We start from the raw sequence: 26,444 nt of genomic DNA on the forward strand, positions 1-26,444 counted from the left end.
ATTAAGCCTGGCTGACCAGAGCCTGAATGCTGCCTCTTGACTACAGCTTGCAATAAAACCATCTTCTCCTTCGAACAGCCTCTGACCACCATGCACATCATTCCTCTGTTGCTAACTTGCTGCTACTTACACTGACAGCTGCAGCTTCTGCTGAATGTGACAGCTGAGTGTCTACACTTCGATGCCACAAAAACATCAATCTTGCTTTTCTATTTTTAAAGCCATCAGAACTATCAGGGTGCATCCAAAACTGGAATAATACCTCTATCTATGACCTTTGAAGACAGCTTTACTTCCCCTGTACAACACACAGAGAGTCACAGACAAAGCCAGTTTGCCAGAAGTGTTTTCAAGGGTGGCAGATGGAAATGGGTTTAAATCAGAAGCTTGACTTCACATCTTCAGGCCCTTCCTAGTTTAGGTGTATTGAAAAGATTAAATATATTCTCCACATAGTGGTATCTATAACTAGGACAATGATAACAACAGAGAAGACTGCCATAAGATTTGATGTGCATATGTGCTTTTTGTGCAGAGCTAACTGATTCCTGTGATGCTCAATACAACCCAGCACAACAATACAACAATAATAAAATAACTAGGTGACCAAGTCCTATTCCATATTTCATCCCCAGAATCGGTTTGGCTGCCTGATGTTAGATTCTTGTCAGTTTTGAGGGGATGGTGGTGGTCAGGTTTTTTATTATTTACAATTTTAGTACTTTTTTAAAAAGTTATTGAACAGCTAAAACAAGATCCTTGAAAGGCATACCTCAGAGGTAATGTAGGACAAGCACATCATCCAAGATAGGCAACACTGCTGATATTTATACATGCATATATATGTATATGTGTACATATTTGAATTCATACCTCTGTGTATTTATGTGTTTAAATATTTACATGTCTATATATTTTCATAGCTATATATGATAAGGTTAGGCTTATAAAGAGCAAGAGGAATCAAAGCACTAGGTGACGCTCAGACAAAACCATGTTTTAGAAGAACTTCTCACAGGCATGTAACTTGCATTTAGGAGGCCTTAAAAAAAAACTTTATAGTCAAAATTGGCAGGACCATAGTTATATTGTCAAGAAATGGCATCTCAGCCATTTTCCTAAGAAAATAAACAGATGATTCCTCTTCCATGCTTGCCAAAATAAGATTAATTCAGTTGTCACCATTTTAGTTATGTAGCATATAGTCTTAATTAATTACTATTTAAAATCTGTTCTTAAGCTAAGAGATTCATCTAAGGTGCAAAACTGAAAGATTGAACAAGCTGTGGAAGTATGGAAAAGATACTGGAGACAGATTTCCTACCCTGATTAAAAAAAAAAAAAAATTAAAAATCCATACTGGCATTTGACAAATGTGTCCTGAAAGGGTCCATTTTGTAATCCCAGGAATTCCTGGACAAAAAAGATATTGGGAAAAGAGATTTCATAGGACTTTTGAGCTTGAAATACTGTAACTAGCACATGGGATGGCATATATTCCTATCTCCTCTTTCCAGTTTATCAAGAAGGTAGCATGACTGATCGCTATAGCAGTCAGAAGCAGACAATTACCAGAATGTGATGAATGGAAAGCAAATTTCTGCTGCAGCAGAGCAGCAGAACACTAATTGAGCTATACCAAATATAAGGAGGCAATGACTTGTCCATAGAAGTGTGACTCAACCCTCATTCTGAGTCAGGGATGGCTTTCTTTGTTCATCATCTCTCCCTATAGCAGCAGATGTCTGTGCTCCCCCTCCTCCAGTCCAAGCATCTTATATTACCCATCATCTTGAAAGAACGTTTGTTGGACCAAGTACTCTGAATCACTACTGAAACTGAATATCCAAAGTTCTTGGACAATATTCATGGTAATTGTCCTAATGATAGACTCAGTATAATGCTACAAGCTTTTTACTACCTAAAGATCACAAGTTTGCCCGAGGTACTAATGATTTCTACATGCAGGATGGTGGGCATCAGAGATTTGAACAGGGAGTAGCAACCACCATAATGCTAGCATGACAAAGATGGGCAACAGAAAACAGCACAAGGACACTGACACTGACTCTGGCAAGGCTAAAGTGCTGTCTTAGGACAGTAGTTAAATGCTACAGCTTGATGAAACTGGTATTCAGAGTTCAGAAAAGACTCTGATCACATCAGTGTCTCAGTCAACACAGGCCTGAAACGCCAAGCTCTCTTCTGAGAGCACAGCTTCTTGAAGCTTGAACCCACCATTTCTATAGGAGCCACAGTTCCCGCTACGCAGGGGGATTGTGGGTGGTCTCCCTCTTCCCTTACTCTTGAAGAGTAAGGTACTGTTCAATCAGACTGCCATGCAGTCAGAAATACCATATAAAAAAAAAGAATAACCAAAAAAGGCCCTCCAGTTGACTTTCAATATCAAGGGATCCCTGCTGGGTTTGTGAGCCTTGGAGACTGTACAGAGCTTCATACCCAATCCTGACTAAATGGTGTAAATTCATCTCCTTGGACAAATTCACCTTGTGGAGACTACCTCAAAAATTTAATCAGTGCCTGACTGAATTGGACCAATGGTCCACCTACCAATGCATCCTGTCTCCAACAGCAGCAGTTGGAATGGCTGTTTTGGGAGAACAGGAGCCTGGCCCTCTTTCTGTAGTTCACTCCCCTTCTACTGCTCCAGGATGTCTGCTGTGTTAAGGATGATGAAGGACACATTCCTGCCTGGTAATTTTGCATCCATGTATGGACAAGTGGTCTCATGACACTGTCTAGCATGCATTTGAACTGCTGATAGCATCTGCTTCCACAACGTGACAGCACAGGTGCTTAGACGTAAATCTCTTTCTGTTAACATGGATACCTAACTTCCATTTAAATGGCACTTACAATGCTTTTTTTATTTAAAAAAAATTTTTTTCAATCTGTAAAGTCTTGACCAGAAGCCCTCACTGTAGAAAACAAAAAAAGGAAATTGTTACAAAGTTTTCAACACCTTGTGACCATACCAGTTGCCTCTTAAATGGAGATGAATGTGTTACATGTAATATCCACTAATTTCATATTGTGCAATCAACAGGACAACGATTTATCACAAAAACATTGAATAAGGAGGAATGTTCAGTAACGAGCTTCATCTCAGCAGTGAACTGTTAGATGTCGTGGCAGGGGGAAGGCAGAGGAGCAACCCACCCCAGCCTACAAGGAGGAATGCCAGACCAGGGAGGGGACACACTACTACAAGTTCTGCCACAAAACAACTGCTAGAAAAGTATCTGTAAATGGAGTGTGTTGGACTGGAACAGTTTGTCTACAGATATAGGAAAGAATCAAGAGAATCAATACTATCACATTGTAATTCATTCAATTAATTACATATCTGTGTGGAAAATACTACTGGATCTTCATTTCAGAATAACCAACTCATATCAACTCAAATAACAACAGGACCCGGACTTGAAACTCTGTCCTCAACTGAGCCCCAGAAATTGCAAAGATTCTCCCACTGCTTTTTAATGTTATACTTTAAGCCTCTGTATTTATTCTGCATAATTTAGTATTGGTCCACTATTTGGTCTTTTCCTCCTTTGAAATTAGTTGGACTAGGTTTATGTTCACAACATCTTACTGGGAAAATCATGATTAAATTGTAGGGCAGCTATACATTATTAATTAATGCTTAATTTTAAAATAAAATGTACTTCATCACAGAAAATTTTAGTTGGAAATAAATATCTGCCCAGCTTTCCCATTCTTAGATTTTTTTTTTCCCTCTGAAACAGCCTTCCAGTCCACACTGGTAAAGCTCCCTTTCCTAAGGAAGTTGTACTAATAATTTTCCAAAAATATTAGCAGGGGATCCATAGCAACTGTTGATATGACTCAAAATGATTTAAGAGCAATCTTAGCAACCTTCTGTTAAGATATACTGTATACAGCCTCCCCCACTTAGCAAAATCCCACAATATGGCAAGAAAGATTTGTATGTCTAAGAATAGCTACCTACACACATTTTTCAAGATGACTGAGCCATAATGATTTAAATCCTCCCTACCACAGTTTCAGCAAGATGTGCCTCTACAACACTATATCAATGTGTTCTGTTCAGAGTTTTGAATCTTTCTCCTTTCTTTAAATCACACCATTAACATCCCTGACATTTTAGAAATAATGTTTATTGATTTTTCTGTTAACACTGCTATAAATTAAGTGATGTAATGGACAGGATTATTGAAGTAGTATAAATAATATGTGCTGTTATTTGGGCAGTTTGGGTTTGGTTGACTACTTTTTATATGACAGAATGGACATATAAAAGAGATGGCACTACAACTACCTGCTAAGTATCAAATGACAGAAGGAAAAAACCTCATTCGGGTGAAACTGAGAAATAAATGTTGAGGAAAAACAGACACAGAAGAATTCTTTATCCCTTACTATTCTGTAAGCAAGCACCGCAGAGGATCAACAATGATCCCCCATATTTAAGAATTTATTCAAGGTCACAGAACAGCAGGAACACACCAAAGGAGAAATAAACTCTGAAGGGAAGTGTATTTGCAGAGATCACTATCCATAAGTTAAACCCTCAGGTTTATCTTTTCGACAGGGCCATGAAGGAGAGGATGTTACAAGAAGACACAGTGACAGAACACCACAATCAATGCAACCACAGGAAACTCCTCATTCTTAAGAATACTGAAGGTTTTTGCACCCTTCTGGAAGCAGAATTCCAGAGTGGAAGAAGCAGCAAGTTAATATAACCCCAATCCTTAAATCTGCAGTCCTCAGGAACTGCTGCACTTACAGTCAGCATCAGGATGCTCTCAACACCTTTTTTTTCTGCAGTGAGAACAATGCACTAAACAAGCAAAACGCTGACTTACTGTTGACAAACATAGAACTGGGGTATCACAGGTGACACACACCTGTAAGTCACCCTCTGGCAACAGAACTAACTGTGTCCAAATGGGTTTGGTTCCAAAAACTGCGGGAAGGGGAAGGATGTAGGAACACTTGTGCTTGTTCTGTAACTTCATCATCCTTCAGAGTCTTGACTCACAGACCATGGGTTTTTAGTCAATTTCTGCAGGACCTTCAAGTCCTGCAAGCTTTCACTCCTGTTTTATTGGGCAGTTTTTCAACTGCTGAGTCTCCTGTGATAATGCAATTCGATTTTCATCCTTGGATGTTTGATTTTACATTCCATCATCACCAAGCATTGATTAAGCCTTAGCACATACGCTTGACTGTGTTTATGACTTCAGGGTTTTATTTTTCAGGGGAAGGTCAGGCTTTATGACAACATCACACTGTTAAAACCAAAAATTTTGGTGATACCTGGTACTGACTGTGATCGGGTTGATTCATCTCTGGCTAGTTTGCTTCTTCATAGGAAAAAAAAAAACCCAATACCTAAGACATGGACTTACACAAGTGACAAGAATCAAAAGTGGACTCAGACACCAATGTTGAAGGGTTCATATATAAAATTCATAAAATTGTTACTCAGCTTCATTGTAGCCATAGAAAGGCATGCTTCTCAGAGTGTTGTCTCTCCTCCAAGGAGAAAAAACACTGAATTCCTGTCTCTGGTTATGTGATTAAACAACCACATCTTGAAAAGGTGATCAGTGTATGGTCTGTGCCCTGACATGAGTCCCAGACTATGTCTGTGACACTGATGCAGGTAGCCCGTAGGCGTTCACGCAGCGTGGCCACCAAAGCAGGTCTTGCACAAATGCATCCAAAGGAAAGATGAGAAGGCAGCTGTACCTCCCCTTTACTCCACAAGCAAGTACAGAACTCACCTGAGACACAAGAGACCTATATTCAAATTTCTGCTTGATTTAGAGTGATTCTCTTCCCAGGACAGCAGTTCACCACTGACCTACATGGCATTCTGGAGTGGGAATGCTTCACTTCCCCCTGTTGCAGTCGTTCCACTCTGTACACACTCTTCTAAGTACACACCAGGGCAAAGAATGAACATTTTTTTCATTCCAATAAATATTTCAGTATTAAACAAATTTCAGAAGGTGCCTGGGAAACAAATGTGTCTCAGTTTACCTTCTAATAGAAGACTCTGTAAGTCACCAATCCAGCACCATTTCACACTCTACAAAAAAGAATGACTTGGCTGGATGTGGAGACTACACTACCGTCCTGGTCCTTGATGCAGGAACTTTAAAACAGGTTTGGAGCACCCAGCCACACAAGGATGAAAATTCATGCACTGCTAATGCCTATCCCATACCCAAAGTAACATAAAAGGGCTTCAGTCTTGAAGAACTCAGCAACTCTTCATAGACAATCAGTAATCTTATAGCCAGAAAAATACAAACATGGATCATGAGGATAGCTGAGCATCTCTATTCAGTGTTTTTATTTACATTTTTTAATAGTTCAATCATTACTTGACATTTTGAGCATTAGACATGCATTTAAATTTCCAAAGCAGCTTTACTGTTGCGTGCAACAATGTGTAGAGCTTCTATGGAAGTGTGTATGTAGTATCTGATGAAGTTAATATGCTTTAAAGCCTTCATGATTGCCAGGCCATAGTTTTGAAAAGCAGGTTTCTTAAATTAGAGGATAAAATCTGATATTCACAGGTACTTATGGCCTCTGTATTTCTAAATTCCAGGGCAAAGACTTAATGCCACTTAGTCTGATGACACAATTTCTGGCTACAACCATATCATCACCTTCTGCTGATTCACATTAGGAGAGATTTCCAAAATGATAAAAGGTAAAATGTACCCTTTATGGATGAATTAAATTTTAGTTATCCTTGGGTTTTAAATTCCTGTTTGTTAAATCAAGCACTACTGAGTGGTAAAATATGTTCACCTGTACTATCAGGAAGATTTCTCCCCCTTTGTTTAATTGCTATTCTTTATTCTCTGTAGTTTTGGAACCTTTTTCCTATCCTGGTTTTTTTCTTTACAAATTGCCTCATGATTTAGCATTTGACCATGGCACTTTTGGACTGCTGCCAACTTAACTAAGCTTCTGGTATATCATAGCTGGGTTTTAAAGCAGTGGATATGCTGTTCAATTACACAAAGAAGTGACATTATGTTTGAGCCGTTTCACACAATGTCACTATGTATTTACCTAAAACTGTACTGGACTCCTCTGCTGAATATCAGAGTACGAGTGAGAGAAGCATGTGCCTCCTTTGCTGCCATCCATTACCACCATGACTTACTTCATTTTTTTTTTCTAGACTATTCTTCCCATTTATTTTATATTTTTTTTTGCCAAATACGTTTGCCAGAGTTTTTGATTAATGTGTTTTGGTTTTGTTCTCCACTATTGATTGAAATCTCTCCAGGACCCTTAGTGTTATTCTTCTGTTCGTTCTATTTGCAACTATCAGTTCAACATATTCATCTTTTCTTCCCCCACCCTCTTCCAAACATCTAGATCTCCTATTCACCCTTACAGCAGATAAACAACTGGTTTGGTAAGTTAAAAAGCAATGCAGTGAGGAAAAACACCAGGGCTGTCAGCAGAGGGGCCCAGAAGGCTACCCAGCATGATGGTGTGGGGGATGCGGGGCTGGGATTCCATCTGAAGACCAGCTGGACAGCAAAATCCACCTGAGGAAAGCTCAGTTTTCCTCCACAGTCAGGAAAGGCTACAAAGCCTTGGGAGGGAGCTTCTTGTAAAGAGTACGTTTCTAGCATCCATCAATTCAAAATGGTGAAGAGACATTATTTTGTGCAGCATGTGTAGAGAGAAATAACTACTACAGGACAGCCTCAAAAGCACTCACCAAGTTACAAGAGAACTATTCAGGAGGCAGGCATGCGATGCCTGCAATTCCATTTCTGACTCTTTGTAAAAAGAAGCTAAAATCACAGTTGGCAACAGTTCTGAAATGCAATAGTAATCCATAAATACTCTTTAATTTTCCTGTCACTGCAGAATTATGCTACTTCCAGCTCACACAGATCTTACCAGGTGTGCTAAATTGATGTCATTATAAGCCATCAGGAAATACCCACCGAGACCTGTAGCAACATTTAGAAGTTTTGTTAAACAGCTGTGTGTTATAATTGATTTGTCTTATTTAAAACAGCTAAAGCAAGTTATTGCCGGATGTAGAAAAGGGATGACTGAAGACTCCAGGGAGATTTAACTCAGAAGAAAGCCAATCATAGGAACTTCATTTGTGCATTTTAAGATTATTACTAGAGGAAGTGCAATTAAATCATCACCATTTATCAATTATCATTATAAAATACTATGCAACCTTATCATATTAATTTATTTATGAGAAGGTAACTAGTTGACTTCTGCTTTTTTGCAATAAAAATAAGCTAGTCAGTAAAAATACATAAGGATGCTTTCTCTGAAAATGAGTGACTTTCCACAATAATCAAATTTAAGTAAGTTCAAATTTTACCTAAAAATTGGTTTTGGCAATATAATTGCCAAAAATATGTCATTGCCTTTTGGCAATATAATTGCCAAAAAGGTAGATTCCTTAGAGCTTAGGCAATGTCTCAGTTCCTGGCTGCAGATATATTTTACCATAGAGAGTATAAGCTGAAAGATAGTTACATCAAAAATGGGCACAGGCATGGCACCCACATTTTGTAAAATACATGGAATTTAAGTCTCATGGTGAGTGTAAGATCCTATATCTGGGAGAATAAAAAGGCAGTATGACTTTCTTCTCCTAACCTGCCAGCTATTCAACCAAGGTGCAAAATCAGCCATAGTTAAAAGCTGAGCAACATTATGCATGGGCAGCAGTAAGCTCAATTTTTCTTCCCAGTGGTGGACTGCTAGTAGAATTTAAAATTTGAACCTGTTTTGCAGCAAAATCCTGAACCTTTTCTTTCTACTATTCATGTGTACTGAGAGTTCAAGCCTGATTTGCTGAGTTTGCCCAGTGACTTGCATTATATGATCTGTGTCCCTGCAGGCACAGCCTAACCCACATAACAAAATGGGTCAGCAGAAAAGCAGGAAGATAAAACTCCGGATTTGAATTCAGAACCCTGATTCATTTGAGGGGAAGAATACTCTTTTTTTCTTGTAAACCTAAGCCTTGTTTTGATCAGAGCTTTGCAGGCTAGTACTTACAGTATGCTTTTATTACCTTCATAATTCCTTTGAGAATACTCTGCTTTTTACTGCTGCTTTATATTTTGACTGGCATATGCATCTCAGTTTACAAGGGGAGCTGTTTGTTGCACCAGTGGTTGCTAGCACAGAAAATATGATGGTGCTCACACTAAATGTACCAGTGCTTGCTTCTGCTCTGGTTCAGCTCCAGAGATATACACTTCCACAAACCATGCACTCTTTTGTCTTCTTATCACCCGACTGAATGACCATAAGCAAAAGCACCTTCCCTGCCCGGTGCTTTTCTGCTTTCATCTAAAATTAAAACTCTATGCTGCTTAAAGCTGCTTTCCCAGAGGCTTTCTCTGGCAGCCATGTGGGAAAGTACATTTCCAACCCAGGAACGCAGCTGGGGCCTTTGGACCAAGTTCAACACTGCTGTAAAGCAGGTTACCCTCACCAAAGTCAGTGGAATTCAACAGCCTTCAGCCACAGGTACAGTTTTCAGGGAGAAGGTGTACATAAAAACGATGTGGAAAAAAAAAAGGGAAAAAAAAGTAAATTAATCTTGTATTATGTAGTGGGATTGCTGGAGAATCCTAACTTTTCCAGTTTCTGCTACCTGCCAGCAGTTCTACTACTGTGCTATCGGCCTGAGGTACAGTCTATGTTACTCCATCTCCTTATTTAATGGAAAGTCACCTTGATGTTATGTTCAGTAGTATTTTGCTGCTATAACCTTGCTGATTTCTCAAAAATGTTTTTCCTTATGTCTTAGTTTGTGTTTGTCACTGAGCTCACACTGGCTGAGCTGCCTCTGGAGAAGTGTCACAGAGACAACACATTCAGCACTCCACACGTTTTACCACCCCTGATCCTGTTTCTGTGATACTTTGTGTGTACACAAAGATGCAGGACACTTTACCTTATTGTTTCTTAAGAGGCAAAAATAATGTCTGGGTCAGAACAACCTAGTTTTCCCTTTGGCTTCCACCACTCTGCTTTTACACATTCCAAACATACTGTTTATGCTTTATTCTCAGTAGTATTGCATTATGATTTATTACCTAGACAGAGCTGTGGGTTCTTGCAGTGCTTTGCAGACAAATGGAAAGAGACTATACTTTCTAGAGGAGCTTGAACATGGCTTCAGGCCACAGTATAATATGAGCGTAGAGAAGGCACACCACGTCTGGAGTGCACACAGCAGATTCTGCTGTACGTTTCTGCAGGTGGGAATACAAACTATCCACAAGCCAGAACAGCTCAGCTGGGAAATACCAGAGATGTCAGCCCTAAAGTATACCTAGCATCTGACCACGGGGTTACTGCTCTCTGCCTACCAGGAATGCAAGAAGGTGGATGCAGTGAAAGCAAAATTAATTCAATCCTCTGTCTCCCTATGCAGGAGCAGTCATGATTTAGCTGCAAATCTTAAACTTCAGCTACAAATAATAAAAGTTTTCTGAAAAATCTGAAGTACAGAAAAATCTGAAGTACCTTCTTGTGCAGAGAATCGGTTATATGCTACTATATTACACAATCCTGTTAAAACCTACTTTTCCCATCTTCACTCTGCAGTAGACATGTCAGGTAATTAACAGTTTATTTAAAAGCATGTATTGTGAGAATGTGCAAACTCGCAGCTGGAATTGAGGCATGCGCAGCAAACATCAGAAAACTAATGTCTGGTGGGTTCTTGAGGAACTATTACAATATAAATAATAGTCCATAGCTGCAAAAAACATGAATGCTGCTTGTGTTCCTATGACTGGGCATCATCGCCAAAGAGGCATCCTGTAATTAACTGCATTAGCTGAATTAAGGAAACACCTGTAGAACTCAGTTGAGGTTACATCCCTGTTGTGCCAGCTGCTCTGGCAAGAGACTTACATACCTGAAAACAGCTAAAATCAAAAAGTCAAGGAAGGAAAGGAGAGGAAGAAAGGACACATAAGTGCATTTGATAATAAAGAGTTCACACTCAGAGACTCTCTGTCCTTTTTCCAAACTTGCACTGGAGACCTGGAGCTGAGGAAAGAAACCAGAGCAGCCAACTGAACTCTGAACCATATCTCACTCTTCCTTGAACAAGCTGTCATCACAAGTCTGGGAACGGTTGCTGAAATGATCTGGTGGCTTTAAAACCACTTTAAATAAAAGTGATTTGAATAGCTCTAAAAGAAGGCAGTGATACCACAGTTTACCAATCTGCTTCCTCTTGTAAATCATGGCATTCATTAACTACTGATTCTCAGGGCAATAAGTTAATATATGACTGAGAGACCAATTTTCCTTCCTTCAATTGTAAGGACTGCAAGCCCACTTAAAATTGAAAATCACAGAGTTTTTTTTTGGTAATCTGATTAACAGAAATATCTGTGAAATATTACACTAACATATTTTGCTTACATAAGTAAGTCCACTTTCATACCTACCCAAATCCAGAAATTTACTGAGAAATTCCCTAAAGTTTTCAGGATTGGCTTTAGAAAAGTATTTTAAATATACATACGCATACCTCATTCAAAATCCAGTACTTACTATTGTTGCTCAGCACAGCTTCATTCAGACTTCTATATATTTTACTTGTGTCCAGGAAGGGAGTAAGGCCATTGAGACATATATTGCATTCATCAATTTTGTAAATGACCAGTGATTTCTCACCTGCTGTGTAATAGTGTCCCAGGGCCCCTCCAGCAGACGAGCCTGGTAGCACGCATGAACACTTCCCCATATTTCATCCAGAGTTAAAGGTCTTCCATCTGTGAGGGGAGGGAACAAACACCCACAGTCAAGGCTCTTAAGCATGGTATACCTTTTTCCACTGAATAGCAAAATTAAATCTGAAAATACTGATTATCTGGAAGGAGATGGAAAAAATAACAGCCAACCATGAGTGAGCCACTTCTGGCACATTGCTCCAAACCAGCATTGCTCAAATCCTGACTGTAGGTGCATATAAAACTACCCTAAATTCCCTGGTCAGATTTATTCTCTGTCACCTGAGAGTAACAACTGACTGCTCTGGTGGCAAAGTGTGAAATGAAGCTAATTTTGTAAAACAACACTTGGGTAAGAAAATTTTAAAACCCCAAAGTACTATCTTGAACAGTTATCTCATGTAAATATCTGCAATTCATAGCAGAAGAGTGAAAAAATCCAGGAACAAAATTCTGCACACAAAAGTTTACTGCAGTTTTGTAACCTACATGCTCGCAGTTTTTTTCTTGAGCTGCATTAATACATAGCATTGCTGCACTGGGTTATTACTTGTGAAGTTAGAATTATGCAAAGATATTAGTGTCAACCACTTAGAAAATAAGCATGTCATTTTTTCCTGAATATTTGTTTTTGGCAAATAGCAATAGAATATTTTGATATACTTTCAATAAGTAGCTTCATCTTGGCATTTATTAGGTGTCAGAAACCATTATACTGTGATAAACAGTTTTATGCTACTGACATTTTCATGTCTGTAAAATGAACAAGATTTATTCACCCAATTAACATTTGAATGCCATGTTTAGATGTAAGTTAAAACCAGCTGCCTACAGCCTCTGTTTTATCTTATTTTCTGCACATATTTACAAAAGGTACCAAGTTCTGAACTTACATAAGCAAAACATAACAGAAGCACGTGGCAAATAAAGTATCTCAAGGAATAATAGTATATTAACTAGCTATGCTATGTCATTCTCAGGAACATGAGACTTGTTAGACATCTGTCTCATGATGGCAGAGACCAGAGCTGGGCTGGAGAAGCTCTGTGATATACCAAGAAATTTGTTACCAGAGCTCAAGATAACTTCAGAAGGATGCATTTATGTTCAGATCATCTGTGTGTGTGTAGTATGAGATGCCACACATACTTGCACCTCCCTGTTTTCTACTCAATCTGCAAAGACAATTCAGATAAAGTCCAAACGTACACATTCTACTGCAAAATTTCACTTGCTACTCCACAATTTTTTCTGTAGGCCCTTATTTTTACCTGTGGATTCGCAGAGTAACACTAGAGCAAACTTAGTACATGTGGAGTGGATTACTCTGGCTCCAACCATTAATCTCATTTACAGAAACGATCAAGAACTGTTGAAGCATTAATCAAATCATAGTTAAAATTGAGTTTTGTCTTTACTTTTTTATTACCTTATATATGAGAAGCAGTATATCTTCCATTATATTTCAGTATAGATTTATTTTCATTTCACAGAAAAACACAAACACATCCAAACTGAAAATTTAGCTTCACATCAGAGTACATCAGAGAAAAATACCTAAGCTGTAAATATAGAGTAACTGCAATGTTTCACACAGGAAAGAAGAAAGATCTGTGTGTTATATATTGAAATATGCTTGGCTCTAATTTTCCCTACATTTTGAGTTGTCTGCACTATTTGAATATATTTCACTAAGATCTAAATTAGTTTGATTGTATTTTTTGAGCTGAGCAAGCTTTCCTACATGCTCCCCAGCATTGTGTTCCTGTAAATTCTTATTTAACTGAGGAGCTCATAAGCTGAGAGGCCAGATGCAGCAGGAGATAATAAATTATCAATATTTAAAATAGATGTGAGGTTCAGCTACATAGCCAGGAAATGCCAAGACCTTTAAAAAGGAGACAGGGCGGATGGGCAGTTTCCTCATCCTCTTTTGTGGGATGCAGACCTGAAAGTATGCTGAAAGCGTTCGAAATGAAATGAAATTAAATGAAATGAAATAACTCCATTAAGATCTGAAAATGATGATAGAATGACACATTTCAGGTAATCTGTCTGCAGGTATGTTCTATGTTTTAAAACTCCTTGGTTTGTGTGGTCCTCTGCATAGGATGATGTGTCTGAAACCATTTTATTTGCAAGCTCCCATATTTGCACAAAACACACATCTGTATTCTCTGGGCACTTTTAGAGCCCTTTTTCCAGAGCTGCCAGCATTCACATGTTTAGCAGCCCTGTTACACATTCTTGCAACCCACTGAGACTTCAAATATCCAGCTGGGCTGACAGAGCAGCCTGTAATTGTTGCTGCTAGCAACAAGGGGCCACTGTGGCACCTGCTGAGCCAAGCAGCCTCTCTGCTTCTTGTCTCATTCTTTCCTGTGACGGAGCTGAACTCCAAAAGTTCAGCCAGAAAAAAGATGGCAAGAGCAGCATCAAGCCAAGAGAGGTGGCAGGAGAGGGAGGCAGAGGCTTCAGATTCACCCAGCAGTACATTTACTCATCATCCACCCGCGACAACACAGCTCCCGAGTCTTATCCCAAGTCTAGCTGGGAGCGGGTGTGCAGACAGACGTGGAAGTTTGTGGCTGTGTGTACGTTTTGCACCACTCAGTTCCTTACACCATTACAGGGGGTGAAAGGAAACAGGTGCTTGTGGGTCATGCCAGATTCAGTGCACCTCTGTCCGAAGCTCCACGCCTGCCATGGCAGCAGTCTGGCACATGACACATCACCAGTTCATCAGGTGATGCAAAATACAGACTCTTTCACACATGATCTTACATCTACCCAGCAAGAAAGGCCAGAAGAGCCTGGGAAGTAAACAACTAACATTTTTTTGCCACCAGAAATGCAATAAAGGATGTGAGTCAAGGGCTCCTATGCACAGGTTCTGTCTCTACCATTTTCTAACCAGAGGCTCGAATCAACCAGTTCATCTGCCCTAACAGTCAGGCAAGAAGAACTACAGCATCTCCATCACAAACTCAGATTTTTATTATTTAAACTGTTGAGGCTACAACAAACTCTTCTGACAAAAGCTTCTTGATGGTCCACTTGGGGTTAACTCGTTTATGTCACCACAACAAACAGTTAAAAAGCAGATGGCTGAGTGCCCCCTCCCAGCAGTAAGGTATGGCATCAGGACCACACATGAGCTGTGGCTCCCAGCTGACTTGGCACCTTAATTTCTGCAAAGAGCAGAAATCTTTTAGGCACAAAAATTTCACATACATTTTCAGATAAAATGTTCAGCCTTTCCAAGGTTGGTGTATTCTGTTTTCTTGATATTTACTGAGTGCTTTTATATAATTTCTTAGATTTCTAATTAAAGGTTATTTGACACTTCTGGTGAAACAGTGCAGGGGTTGTTTTTAGGCTTCATTCCGCTGTACTTTCCAAAGAAATACCAGGTTCTGGTACTTTAAAGAAACCATTGCCACAGACAAAGAAACACCCCTACAGCTTAAGGTAGAGAGTATCTGATTATGCCAATTACTCCGTTTCATTTATGTTGAAAGCCATGACAAAACCAGTTCATATAGGACATGGTCTTCAGAAGAGCTCTTCTGAGAAATGACACAGTGCTTCATGCTTCTGAGTCCAGGCAGTATGCCTCTGTTCTGGAAAGTGCATTGGTCAGGCCCAGTATGGTTATGAACACAGAAAGTCATACCTTCAGGGCTGGAGGGAGTTACATCATCTTAGAAGCTCCCTCTCTCTAACCACTGATTGGCATGCTTTTTATGGGCAGGGATCTACTTACATGGCAGAGAGCTAGACATATTTTGAGCAGATCAACTTGAAGATCCCATTTTTTCTCTCTTTTCCAAAGGAGATAGGCTGCAGTCCGTGCTGACTCATACTACTCCTGCTCTTTCTTTCTGTTGATAGCTAGCATTCATCCTTTTCCCTCTACCTTAGTAGGAAAAACAGCAAGAGAACTGCAATACCAACCATTATTTCCATTGACATGCAGAGTGATCCCTGAATCATGCCTGTGTCTCCCTGTGATTGTGTTGCTGCTACCTCACCGCTGGTGCAAGAGGTTTTTGAATGTATGGCTTCAGATGATGGCAGTTCAGGAAAAGACCAAAGTTCCTTGACATCTTAAAAGACTAAGAAAAGGGAAAAATACTCTTCTGATTAAAGAAAGCTTACTGGACCTAGCCCAGCCCATCTGGCTGATGCTAGCATTGAAGGGGAAGGCTAATTGCCTATACCATCTGTCTCGAAGAGGGCTAATTGCTGACATCAGATATCAGCAGGGGTTCCTGCATTTCTTCAGCTACCTATCTGGTAATCTCAGAAGCCAGAGAAAGAAAGAAGGGTTCTTATTTTTCAAAGGTATGGCATGCATAAGACTGATTTTGGAGAAATGACACCTAGTTCTTTTGAGAGCCTGAGGTACTGAGGACCACTTCCTTGAGCTTCTGACAAACTGTGACTTCAGCAGGCCTGAAAAATGTTTTTTACATATGTATATGTAGCCTAAAAAATCTTCTTGTACAGCTTCCAAACATTTTTCCAGACAGAGTCATCACACTTAATCATTATTTTCAGATGAAGTATTTGTCCTTGCACAGAGCAACATCTTCCCTGTAAATCTATCCCCAGAGACTATCAAAAAGATTAGAATGCTTTAGTTCTCTTGTAAAATTTCAAACCCTTACCTTGTACTACCTTACCCATCAGGGTTCTCACCAAAAAAGAGATCTAAAGATTATTTCCTGAAAATAAATAATTTCAGCCAATTTAGACAACAGCAAGGGTAAAGATACAGTGCAACTTTTGTCCTTCTGCAGAAAGGGCTGATCTACAATGTTTGAGTGCAATCACTAGCAGAGAGGAGTAAAAACTGGATGTCCTAACTGACAGATGCTCCTGAAGATGACAACCATGCTGAATATGATGGAAAAATCTCTCCAGCAACTGTTTTTGAAGCCTTTTCCATATGAAAGACGGTGAGAGACCAAAAGGTCAGTGGAAAATGGACTTACAAACGATGGGAGAAAGGAGGGATTTAATTGCTCTAGAAAAGTTTTTAATGAGTCTGTTTGGAAGAGCACAGATTTGGACAGGCTGGCACCAGTTGCTATTAGAACATACAAAGTGAGGAAGTGAATATTGCAAAACAAGCAAAACTACTTAGTCAGGTCGAACAGAAGAATTATTATTTCCTAGGCAGGCCTCGAGGTGTAATGGCCACTTAACATGCTGCCAGAGAGAAAGCAGAGCTTTGAATTCAAACTCTGTGCCCTGCTCCTGGGGAAGGCAAGACAGGGCAGGGCTGTGGAAGCACTGGAAGGATTACAGCTCACCTTCAGCTCCTGCAACAAGTTCCAATTAACATGAGGAACGGTATAGACAGGAATCAAGGGAAACCATGAACAGTTCAGAAGAGGCTTGTGAGGAACAGATTATGTTGCTTGATCTACAAATAATGGCAGGAATTTAGCCTGGGAAATTGATGTGGGTCTCAGATGATTCTTCCCTGGTTACTTCAGATGAGGAAAACAGCAAAGATTACTAGTTGTCTGAGAAACAAGGTGAGGATCTTATACCCATCAAGACTATTACCTCAAAGAAAAAAAAATCTTGGGATGTTATCTAGAGTTTTCTTCATACCAGATTCAGGACAAGACAAAAAATATTTTGCTCAGATACCTCAAGTGATTATGAGAGACTTGTCATCTGCATGTTCCTGAAAACGCTGTGATGGGACCTTCAGACAGCGTGGCACGGGCAGGCAAATAACTTGCAGGGATGACAGAATTTTTCCTTTTCAAAAGTAAGCTATCCATAATTTAAATCAGAGAATGCTGGCTGAAAACATTACAGGAAAAGTACTTATTGGCCGCATTTTGTATCTTTCCAAGAGTCAGAGAATGTTAAATGTTAAATGCTGAAGAGAACCCAGGTGACTTTAGGAACTACCTGAAAAAAAGTCCTTGTTTTCCATTGTGAAAGGTTCCCAAGAAGTGTTTAAAACCGTAATGGCACTTGTAGGAACAATTACGGTTTTGTACTGCAAGGGGAGCTGTTGGCACATAATACCAGGATTGAGCATTAGATCATCCACTAGCTTCTGTAATATCCACTTCCAGCTATAAGGAGTCATGTTTCAACACCTCCGATTCCCTGATGCTGACAAGCTAAACAACTTGTTTTGTCTCTGGGAGCTCTTCTCTGGTGATTAACTGCTTATGGTGAATACTAATTATATGAAAGTACAGTACAGGAGAAATAGCGTCCTATTTCCTCTACCTGCAGCGTCTCCATCCTCTTCTGAGGAGACAGCGCACTATTAATTCAGCTAAAACCAAGAAGATGACATTTTTCAGGACCACAAATAGGTTAATCTGTCTCTTGCAGCAAAACTTTATCTTCCTGTCGGCAGGGTAAGTTTAAAGGCAAAACACTGCACATTTGGAAACGCCTGTAATAATTCTGCAAATAAATTTGCGGCAGGATGTGTGCAAATGAGTTCTGCTGGTGGTAAAGGCAGAGCAATGTCCCCAATTCCCCACGTCCCAGTTTGAAAATTTACCCCGAATTATCCATTCCTGAAACTGCACCTCAGACTAAGATCTTTCCACCAGGGAGTCTATGAGAATTTGTTCTTCAATTTTAAATCCAAAGTGCCTTTTAAAACGCTAACACTGCAAAATTAGAAACCATTAAACAATATAAGGCAGAGAGTGATTAAATCTACCAAACACATTCAAAGCAGCTTAAGCTACTTTTTAATTAAAAAGGAAAAGATATCACTGGCAACATTCAGACATCTTTATCTAGATAAAGTTAGGAGATTATTCAAAACACAAAAGATGCTGATGCTACCATGCAGGAGACCAAAATATCTTGAAGATTTCAATCCCTCTGTCCTAGGTACAGAGTCTTTGGGCAGAAAGGAACAGAGCACAGCCAGTGCTGCAGTGTGATCACTCTATGTTTGCTGATTAAATAAGTGACACTAACAGCGGCCTTGGAGGGAAGCTGTGTGTTCCTCCTTCCTTCCTGACAGGATGGTGAGTGAAATCACACTGGCTACAGCACCTGAGTAACAAGATATACATATCAGGGTGGAAAGAAGATCAGTTAGTGTTTCAAGAGCCAGTTTTAATAGACAGAAAAAGACAATACCTTATCAGTTTGGGTTTTTTTTTTAAAGCAGCAAATTTAAATCGAAAACACCATATACTTCTAAAGGCACACTTAGACCCCAGCCTTGCAGCTCAAATTCAGGCCCCAAAGAAACAGACACAGTTCTGCTGAAGCACTGCAATTATGTCTGCTTGTTTTGTAGCCAAATTCAAACCTGCAGCTTTAAGTTTTTGTATTCATTTAACGAAAAGAACAAGAAAAATGACCAGCAGCTTTAGTCAACCGCAGGCAAGATGCCAGGAGCCAAAGATCAGCCTCCTTCAGGCTGAGATGATATCATCTACTCCAAGGTCCTGAAGCTCCGTATTGGAAGTATTACAAAATTTACTGGTGAGCAGCCTCATCTCTTGCTTTCTTATTACATGTGATCATGAACCTGCTCCTCAATGTAATACAAAATCTCTGTTTTTAACAGCCATCACATCCAATGCATTTTTATCCTTCCCTTTGTCTAACAGAAGATTGGTCTTACCTAAAAAGCATGCCCTGAAATAAAGCACAGGTACTTGATAGCTGCTGGAGTACAACACATGATACTCAAAGCGAATCACTTCTTCTGTTGCACAAACTCCAGCTACTTGAGAATCATCCAACGACTCCTAAAACAACAAACAAACACAGCAATACATCAACTTTTGTATTTTGTATCAAGGGAAAAGTAATTTACCAGTATTGTATTAAATTCAATAAATACACAGAACTGAAATAATGGCAATCACCCCTTTCACAGCACTACTCGTTTGCATTCCTGAAGGAGTTTTTCAACACTAGCAAGAAAATCAGAGAAGCCCAAAACCTACAAAGACCTCTTACAGGCTTATTTCCACAACTATGTGAAAGCCATTTGTGGAATCGAGGTCTTTTCTAAGCGTCGGCTGCTGTTGCAAGCGAAAGACAAAAGCTCTCTAAAATCTTTACAGGTACAATAAGGGGACAACAGCTGCGTATCTCCTCACTACCTTCAGTACAGACCACTTTAAAAGTGTATCCTTAAATAATCCGGTTTCGCTTGCCAAAAGGCAAATCAAATATATCCATCAAAAATTCTCTGTTCTACTTTCTTTTAAGGCGTTTTGCCAGAGGTTGTTTTTGCTAATAATACTTCTAAAACTGAGACAATTTTTTTCCTGCTAATGTGCATTTCAGTTGTAAACCAAGTGTGGTGTAGATTTGAAATTAATAAGGGATGGAATGCACTGCATTGAGAGATACCCCAGTTGCAGCATAAAAATTCCTAGCATTTCAAGTGAATATTGAAGCAGCACTTGAGCACCCCGTTTTTCAGCCTCTTCCAAAAACCGTTGATACCCAACGTCTCTGAAAATGGAACCATTAAATTAATAACGCCATTAATTGTCAGAACAGACTTTCCAAGAAGACACTATGGGTGTGGACTTGTTCGGTTTTCAAACCCCCAGATTTACATGCATGAACTAAGCAACCACAGTGCCCCACAGGGTGGGTGTGCGTTTCACAACTTGAGTCCTGCCAAGCATCTGAGAAGATTGGCTTGCTGTCTCTGTCCAAGCAAAATAAAATTAAAAAAAAAAAAAAAGGTTTAACCAAAAAGAAGAACCAGCATCCTTTGAACATCATGCTGGTTTAACACACAAGAAATTTAAAGCTATTTTGCATTTTTATCTTATATCCTTAACTCAACTCAGCTGTGAATCAATCTGTGAAGAGATAGAAGAACTGATAAACTGTAACAGTAATGGCACAGAAAATACTTTGAATTTTTTTTTTTTTGACAGCTCACATAAAAGTGATTTCCCACAAATTTTGTGTATTAGACAACCAGGTACTGCTGAGGCACATGGATAGAAGATCACAAATGGAGCTCCACAAATGCAGAGCTACACTACAAGGTACTGTAAATACATTTTTGGACATTAAATCAGAAAATCACTGATGCTCCCAGAGCAGAAAGGGTTCTAAGAAATTCTGGACAGCTACAGAAACAGCTTATCAGGAAACAGGTAGCTAAAGCACTGAAAGAGAATGTTGGAGAAAGTTCTCTCTGTGTAAACCTAGTTTTAAAAACTGTATATGAAGGGGTACTAAAGACAGCACAACAGAAGGGACAATGATAATTACTTTATCTGACTTCATGAGCCAGGTAAGTTAGGTATGCTATGCCCAGGTCCTGTGTCAACGTGTAACAGACTGAGAAGGCAAGTTCTTCTCCTCCTCACACATCAGATCCACTGATCAGATGTGAAATACAGATTTAAAAAAAAAAAATCTCAAGGAAAACAGATTTTTTTTTCTCTGTAATAAACTGAGCTTTCTTTAGTCAATTTTCAGTGATCCATTTTGAACACTTTGGTGAGAACAGTACAAGACAGAACAGCAGCTGGATGTGGTAGAAGAAAACAAAACCAACTACAGACTGGCTTTCAGGTTTCCTGGGGTGGGAAAGACTCCATATGCAGAACTGAACCTAGATTAAAATTTACAAAAGCCATTGAGATCAATGTCCTGGCATCAAAATCTTACTCCTTTAAGACATTAACGTGTCATCAGATACTGTGGCCTTGCCTATTGCTTAGTCACTAGCTTACCTTGCCCTAAAAATACTATTTATCCTGGAAATGACAAAACTCCCTGTTCACCTATTAAAAAAAAAGAAAAAAGCTGCATGTATACACATACTTGTCTCTCTCCTGCTTTCTGGATGTAAAGGTAAAACCATATACCATATACCCCCACATAAATACTGGTATGTGATGTGTGACAATTTTAGACTGAGTGATAAAGAAGCCATACTCTTTATTACCTCTAAATATTTAGGAAAAGAAGTTAATAGTCATTTGAAAAAATGAAATGCTCAAACCTGTATACCCTTAGGGAAAACATGCTTTGTAAAAACCCTACTTACTATCTCAGAAAGCCATAAATTAAGTTAGGAAGAACTGGATCATTACAAATTCAGCTTACAGGGTTAGCACAGATTTCAGCTGGTAAACCATTTCTATCTTAATCTTCTGGATTAGAAAAGGAAAGCAGAGATGAGACTTTCTAATTTCTGTGCTCCCTGAGATGGCCACTGAGAAATCTTAAGAATTTCTGCCATTACCAGAGAGATACTAGATGGTGAGGTACTTCCCAAAGCACGCTATTAATTCCAGAAAAAGGTGATTTTATCCAGAAATGGCCTTCCCAGATGTAGATAGACTGATGGCAGGAGAGGCAGCAGAGAAAGGAAGAAGGCAGCTTTAATGATTTAATCTTTTGGAGCGCAGAATATTTTTGGACACATTTATTTTGCATTATTCTAGATCTTTATTTTTTTTTTTACCCATAGTTTAGGCAGCTTCTGAAATCAAGTGTTCAGTTCCATGCAAAGCTTGGAAACTGACATTCTTCTGCTCTGTAACAAGATGGACTTGGGTCTCCTACAAAGTTTCCAGCTATTCAAAGTAAATTCCTGATACTCACACCTCTTTCTCTGCTGTTCCCAGTGACAAGTGAGCGCACTGTGTTTGTGATCGGCGTACAAAGGCAGAAAGCCGGATCCTTCTTACAGCTACCTATAATCTCCTTTACTTTGGGTAAACAGCAGTTTCAAGACTTCTTACATAAAAATATACAGCACTGATGTGTAATCCTGCACTTTACAGTCTCTGGAAGTACAACACACACAGTATTTATGCAGTGAAAATACATTTTAGAGCCTAAAAGTTTTGATGGTATCTCTCTGGCTGATGAGATGAACTTTGCTGATGAGATGAATAAAATGAGTACAGTCATTTTAGGTGATCTTTGGAACATCTAAAAATCTGCACATGGCTGAACAAAGCCATGGAGCCTCAGAGAGTTTTATATTAGCCCCCCCAAAAAGAGATTTGTTTTTATCCTTTAACTAACTACTGATAAAACCATAAATACAAATGCAGGTGTAACTTATTAAAAAAATACGGAATTTTATTTTTATCTATGTCATATGATAGCCTACTTTATTTTTTTCTTCAATTGTTCTACTTTCCTTTTTAGTATATACTGTTGTTCTGTCTCTTTTTGAGCTACTGTTGAATTTCAGTTACTGTAACAGACAACACTGTGATCAATTCTAACTTCAGAAGATTTTGTTAACTGCTGCAAACTGTACACACATGTACACATCACAAAACAAATTTGTAATTTTGCTTAGATCTTGTAAAGGCAAAAGAAGAACATACCTGCATTTAAAAAAGTAAAATGTAACAAAAAGGGAGTCTGAGCAAACTGAAATCATTAAAACTGCTATGCAGTAATTTGATTTCTCAATTTTTTGTTTCTGCTTTGCAAATTTGCTTTCATGCTTGCCATGCTTCAAGTTAAAACTGTGAATCCAGAACTCACTCAGTGTTTCCTAAACAAATTGGGAAGTTGTCATCAGGAAGCATCTGCCTCTCTATTGCTCTCATGTAAACCCATTCTCGTCTGTAATAATGGACTATTGAGCAGATATTTAAAAGCAATGAATGTACCAGAAAAAAAGGTAAGCAGCTTAATGAATCATATTAGTTCCATCATAAATGAATTATCACTAAAATTAACTGATATAAAAGTGTTCTCAACTTTTAAGTATCCCCTAAACAAAGAAAGTTTATTTTTTTATCATTTTTAAAATGCCAAATATTTAAAATCAATAGATAGGAAATGTCATTCTGAAGAAAAACTATGCATCTATACTATTTTTATTCCTCCTGACAAAGGGGGCAAGTTAAAAAGCCCTGGTAACAAGCTAATTTGAAAGCAAAAGAGAGTTAATAGTGTGTTTTGATACTCTTTAGTCATGACTGTGCTCCCCAAAGTGCAGCAGGAAGGTATAGGTTAAGGTGGGTCACCTTTGGAGAGAGGGCTCCAAGGGGAAGGGAAGGGCCAGGGAAGTGACAGCCAGGGTAAAATGGGAAGGCGACAGAGTTACCTGATAAAAGGGGGATTTTTCTCTGATGACACCACACATTTCCCTCTCTCCACCTCACCCGCAGAGGCCGGCAGAGCCTGCCTCTCTTGCTCAGCTCCAAGTCCCTCTGAAATGCAGGATGTCCCTCATGCCCATTTTTGGGGAAAAGCTAAGGGAAGTGGTTTAAAGAACAGCAGGCACATTTCTCCTGGGTCTCAAGTCACTGTTGCCTTTCTCCCAATTCCCATGTTCCTCATCTCTTCTCTTGCTGTCCTGACCTCTATTTCCTCCTGCTGCAGGCCAGCCTCCTGGGAAATTCTCCTGCAGGCACAGGGCAGGATTGGGCTGCGAGCAGGAAGGGGAGGAAGAGGTGACGCAGGCACAGTTACTGGTACTGCTAGTTTCGATGTGGGGGGGGTGGGGATGAGGGGGGGTGGGAGGAAAAGGAGATGCAATCCAGATTAGTAAGCAAATCTGATTTCATTGCTTGGAATACATTTACACTTAATTTCATTTCAGCCTCTAAAGTTGAAAACAAATGCATCGCTGCTTCTCTAGCGCGGCGTTTCTCTTTCTTCAGAGACGACTGCGAGCTACTGTGTGAAACACAAGAGCTTTCAGGGAGCTGCTCCCCTCCCCATGCAGCACTTTCCCTTTGGCAAACAGGGAGATCTGAACAGGAAAACTGAATGGTAGGACAGCGTTCATCAGATAGAATTAAAACAGAGCTTAATGTGGAGGGTGCGGCAGCGTGGGGAGATGGTATCTACGCTCTTTATTCTTCCTCCTGGGTGTTCTCCACATTTATTTGGACCTCGTCTCGCTTTCTTGCCTGGAGCCCCCACGGGTCTAGTCTCTGCAGGTCATTTTGCTGCTGGTTTTGTCCCTCCTGCGCAGCCTGAAGTCATCCCCCACCCTTACACACTCCTCGAGTCTGCAGATCCCGTCCTCCCTTTCCCTCCCACGCTGAAAACGCAGCGTGGGGTCCCGGTGGTCAGTGAGGGAACCGTGGTGGGAGCGGAGAAGCTTCGGAGCTCCAGGCAGCAAACCCACCCCACCTCACACACCCACGACCAGCTCAGATCATCCCCACAAGCTGGAAGGTGACAGGAGACGGGAGCTTGGCTGACTGAGCGAAGGCTGAACTGTCAGTATGCCCAGTGCCTGGATTCAAGTCTCAAAATGAAGTAGTGCTTGGAAATTGCAAGGAGTCCTAGAAAAAATATATATATAAAAAAAAAGTCTCCTTGCAAAAGCAAATATTCTGAGGTGAAAAAAAAAAAAAAACAAACCCCAAACCAAACAAAAAACAAGGGTTGCAAGAACCTCAAAATCATCCTAGCACTTTTTAAGAATTCACTTTAATTTAGGCAGGGAATTTCAGTTTGCATTAAGTGATTGTCAGTATCTTCTGCTCACTGTTAAACTCATACTATACTATATATTCATTTATTTACAGGCTGTAATCAAACTTACCTCACTGTATCATGGCCTGTAAAAATGCATAAAAATTTGGACATCTTCCTGAATAATTTAAGTGTAAGATGAACAGTCTTTGCCACCAGTTGCAGCATTTTTATATACATTAATAAATTGCTCTTTTATGTGAAGTATATACAGGGAAACCAACAATCTCCATGTGTCTTCCGGTGCCGCCATCACTAGTGACAGATGAGGCAATATGAGGATAACGAAAGAGCTCTGAAAAATAACAAAGATACCTCACAGATTTCTTTTCTGTATGCAGCTACAAGATCGTCCCCGTTATCCTGGATTTCTTCATCCTCTGCTAGCCAAGTGAAGAACCTGATTAAATACTGGGCCCCCCCCATAACAGAAAGCGGCCCTTAAATTAGTCGGTGAGGTTACTAAATGCCGTGCCCAAAGGCACGGGACAGCCTTGTGTAGCCCCTGGGCAACCTTGTGTAGCTCCAGGCCTGGAGGTTGGTGTCCCTGCCTGTGGCAGGGGGGTTGGAGCTCTATGATCCTTGGGGTCCCTTCCAACCCAGACCATTCTATGATTCCAAGAGCTTTCTTTTGGAAGACACAGCTACCTGGAAGGGCAGCTACACCACCACCTAAACTCTGGTGTGTGCAAACAGGCAGGGGATTCCTACGGACGCACAGGTCCCTGAAATCCTTAATTTCCCAAAGGAAAACCTTCTAACTGCATTTCAGCACCCTGACCAGACACTCTTAAAGCACCTGGTCATTATTACAATATGCAGATCACTGACAAACCCTCCCCTCCCCTCCAGCCTTTTGTCATTCAAGGCATACCAAAAGACCAAAATCAAGACTTCCACCCCAGAAAGATGCAGCACATAAAACTGCCGTAGTCTCTCATGCATTAACAATCACTTCTAATGGCTGGAAATTAGATTTGTCTTTTGATTGCTTTAAAACCGCTATCACGAGTGAGAACAAAATCTATTCAAGCAAAAGAAGCAGTGGACCATGAAAACAGAACAGTTGTGAATTTCTTCTTCAGATAAAGGTGGGGAACTCTTTCAAAAATCACTCTTCACTCCTCACAGGTTGTCACATGTAAAATGCAGAATTTGGTGGCGTCTCTCCTTCCCTAGAAGAAA

General features: G+C 39.8%; 1 protein-coding gene across 1 annotated transcript in view; it reads right to left on the minus strand.

Annotated features, from left to right (window-relative positions):
- Positions 1-25,685, minus strand: part of ATG10 (autophagy related 10) — a gene marked incomplete at both ends in the record, with an annotated part of 37,242 nt that extends 11,557 nt beyond the window's left edge. The window contains 3 exons of the mRNA XM_084277930.1: positions 11,740-11,837; positions 19,435-19,561; positions 25,575-25,685. Coding sequence (XP_084134056.1) covers positions 11,740-11,837; positions 19,435-19,561; positions 25,575-25,685 — 336 coding nt within the window. The remainder of the gene's footprint in view (positions 1-11,739; positions 11,838-19,434; positions 19,562-25,574) is intronic.
- Positions 25,686-26,444: the final 759 nt, after the last annotated feature.

This window comes from Gallinula chloropus (genome assembly GCF_964237585.1).
Source record: "Gallinula chloropus genome assembly, chromosome: Z".
NCBI classification, from domain to species: domain Eukaryota; kingdom Metazoa; phylum Chordata; class Aves; order Gruiformes; family Rallidae; genus Gallinula; species Gallinula chloropus.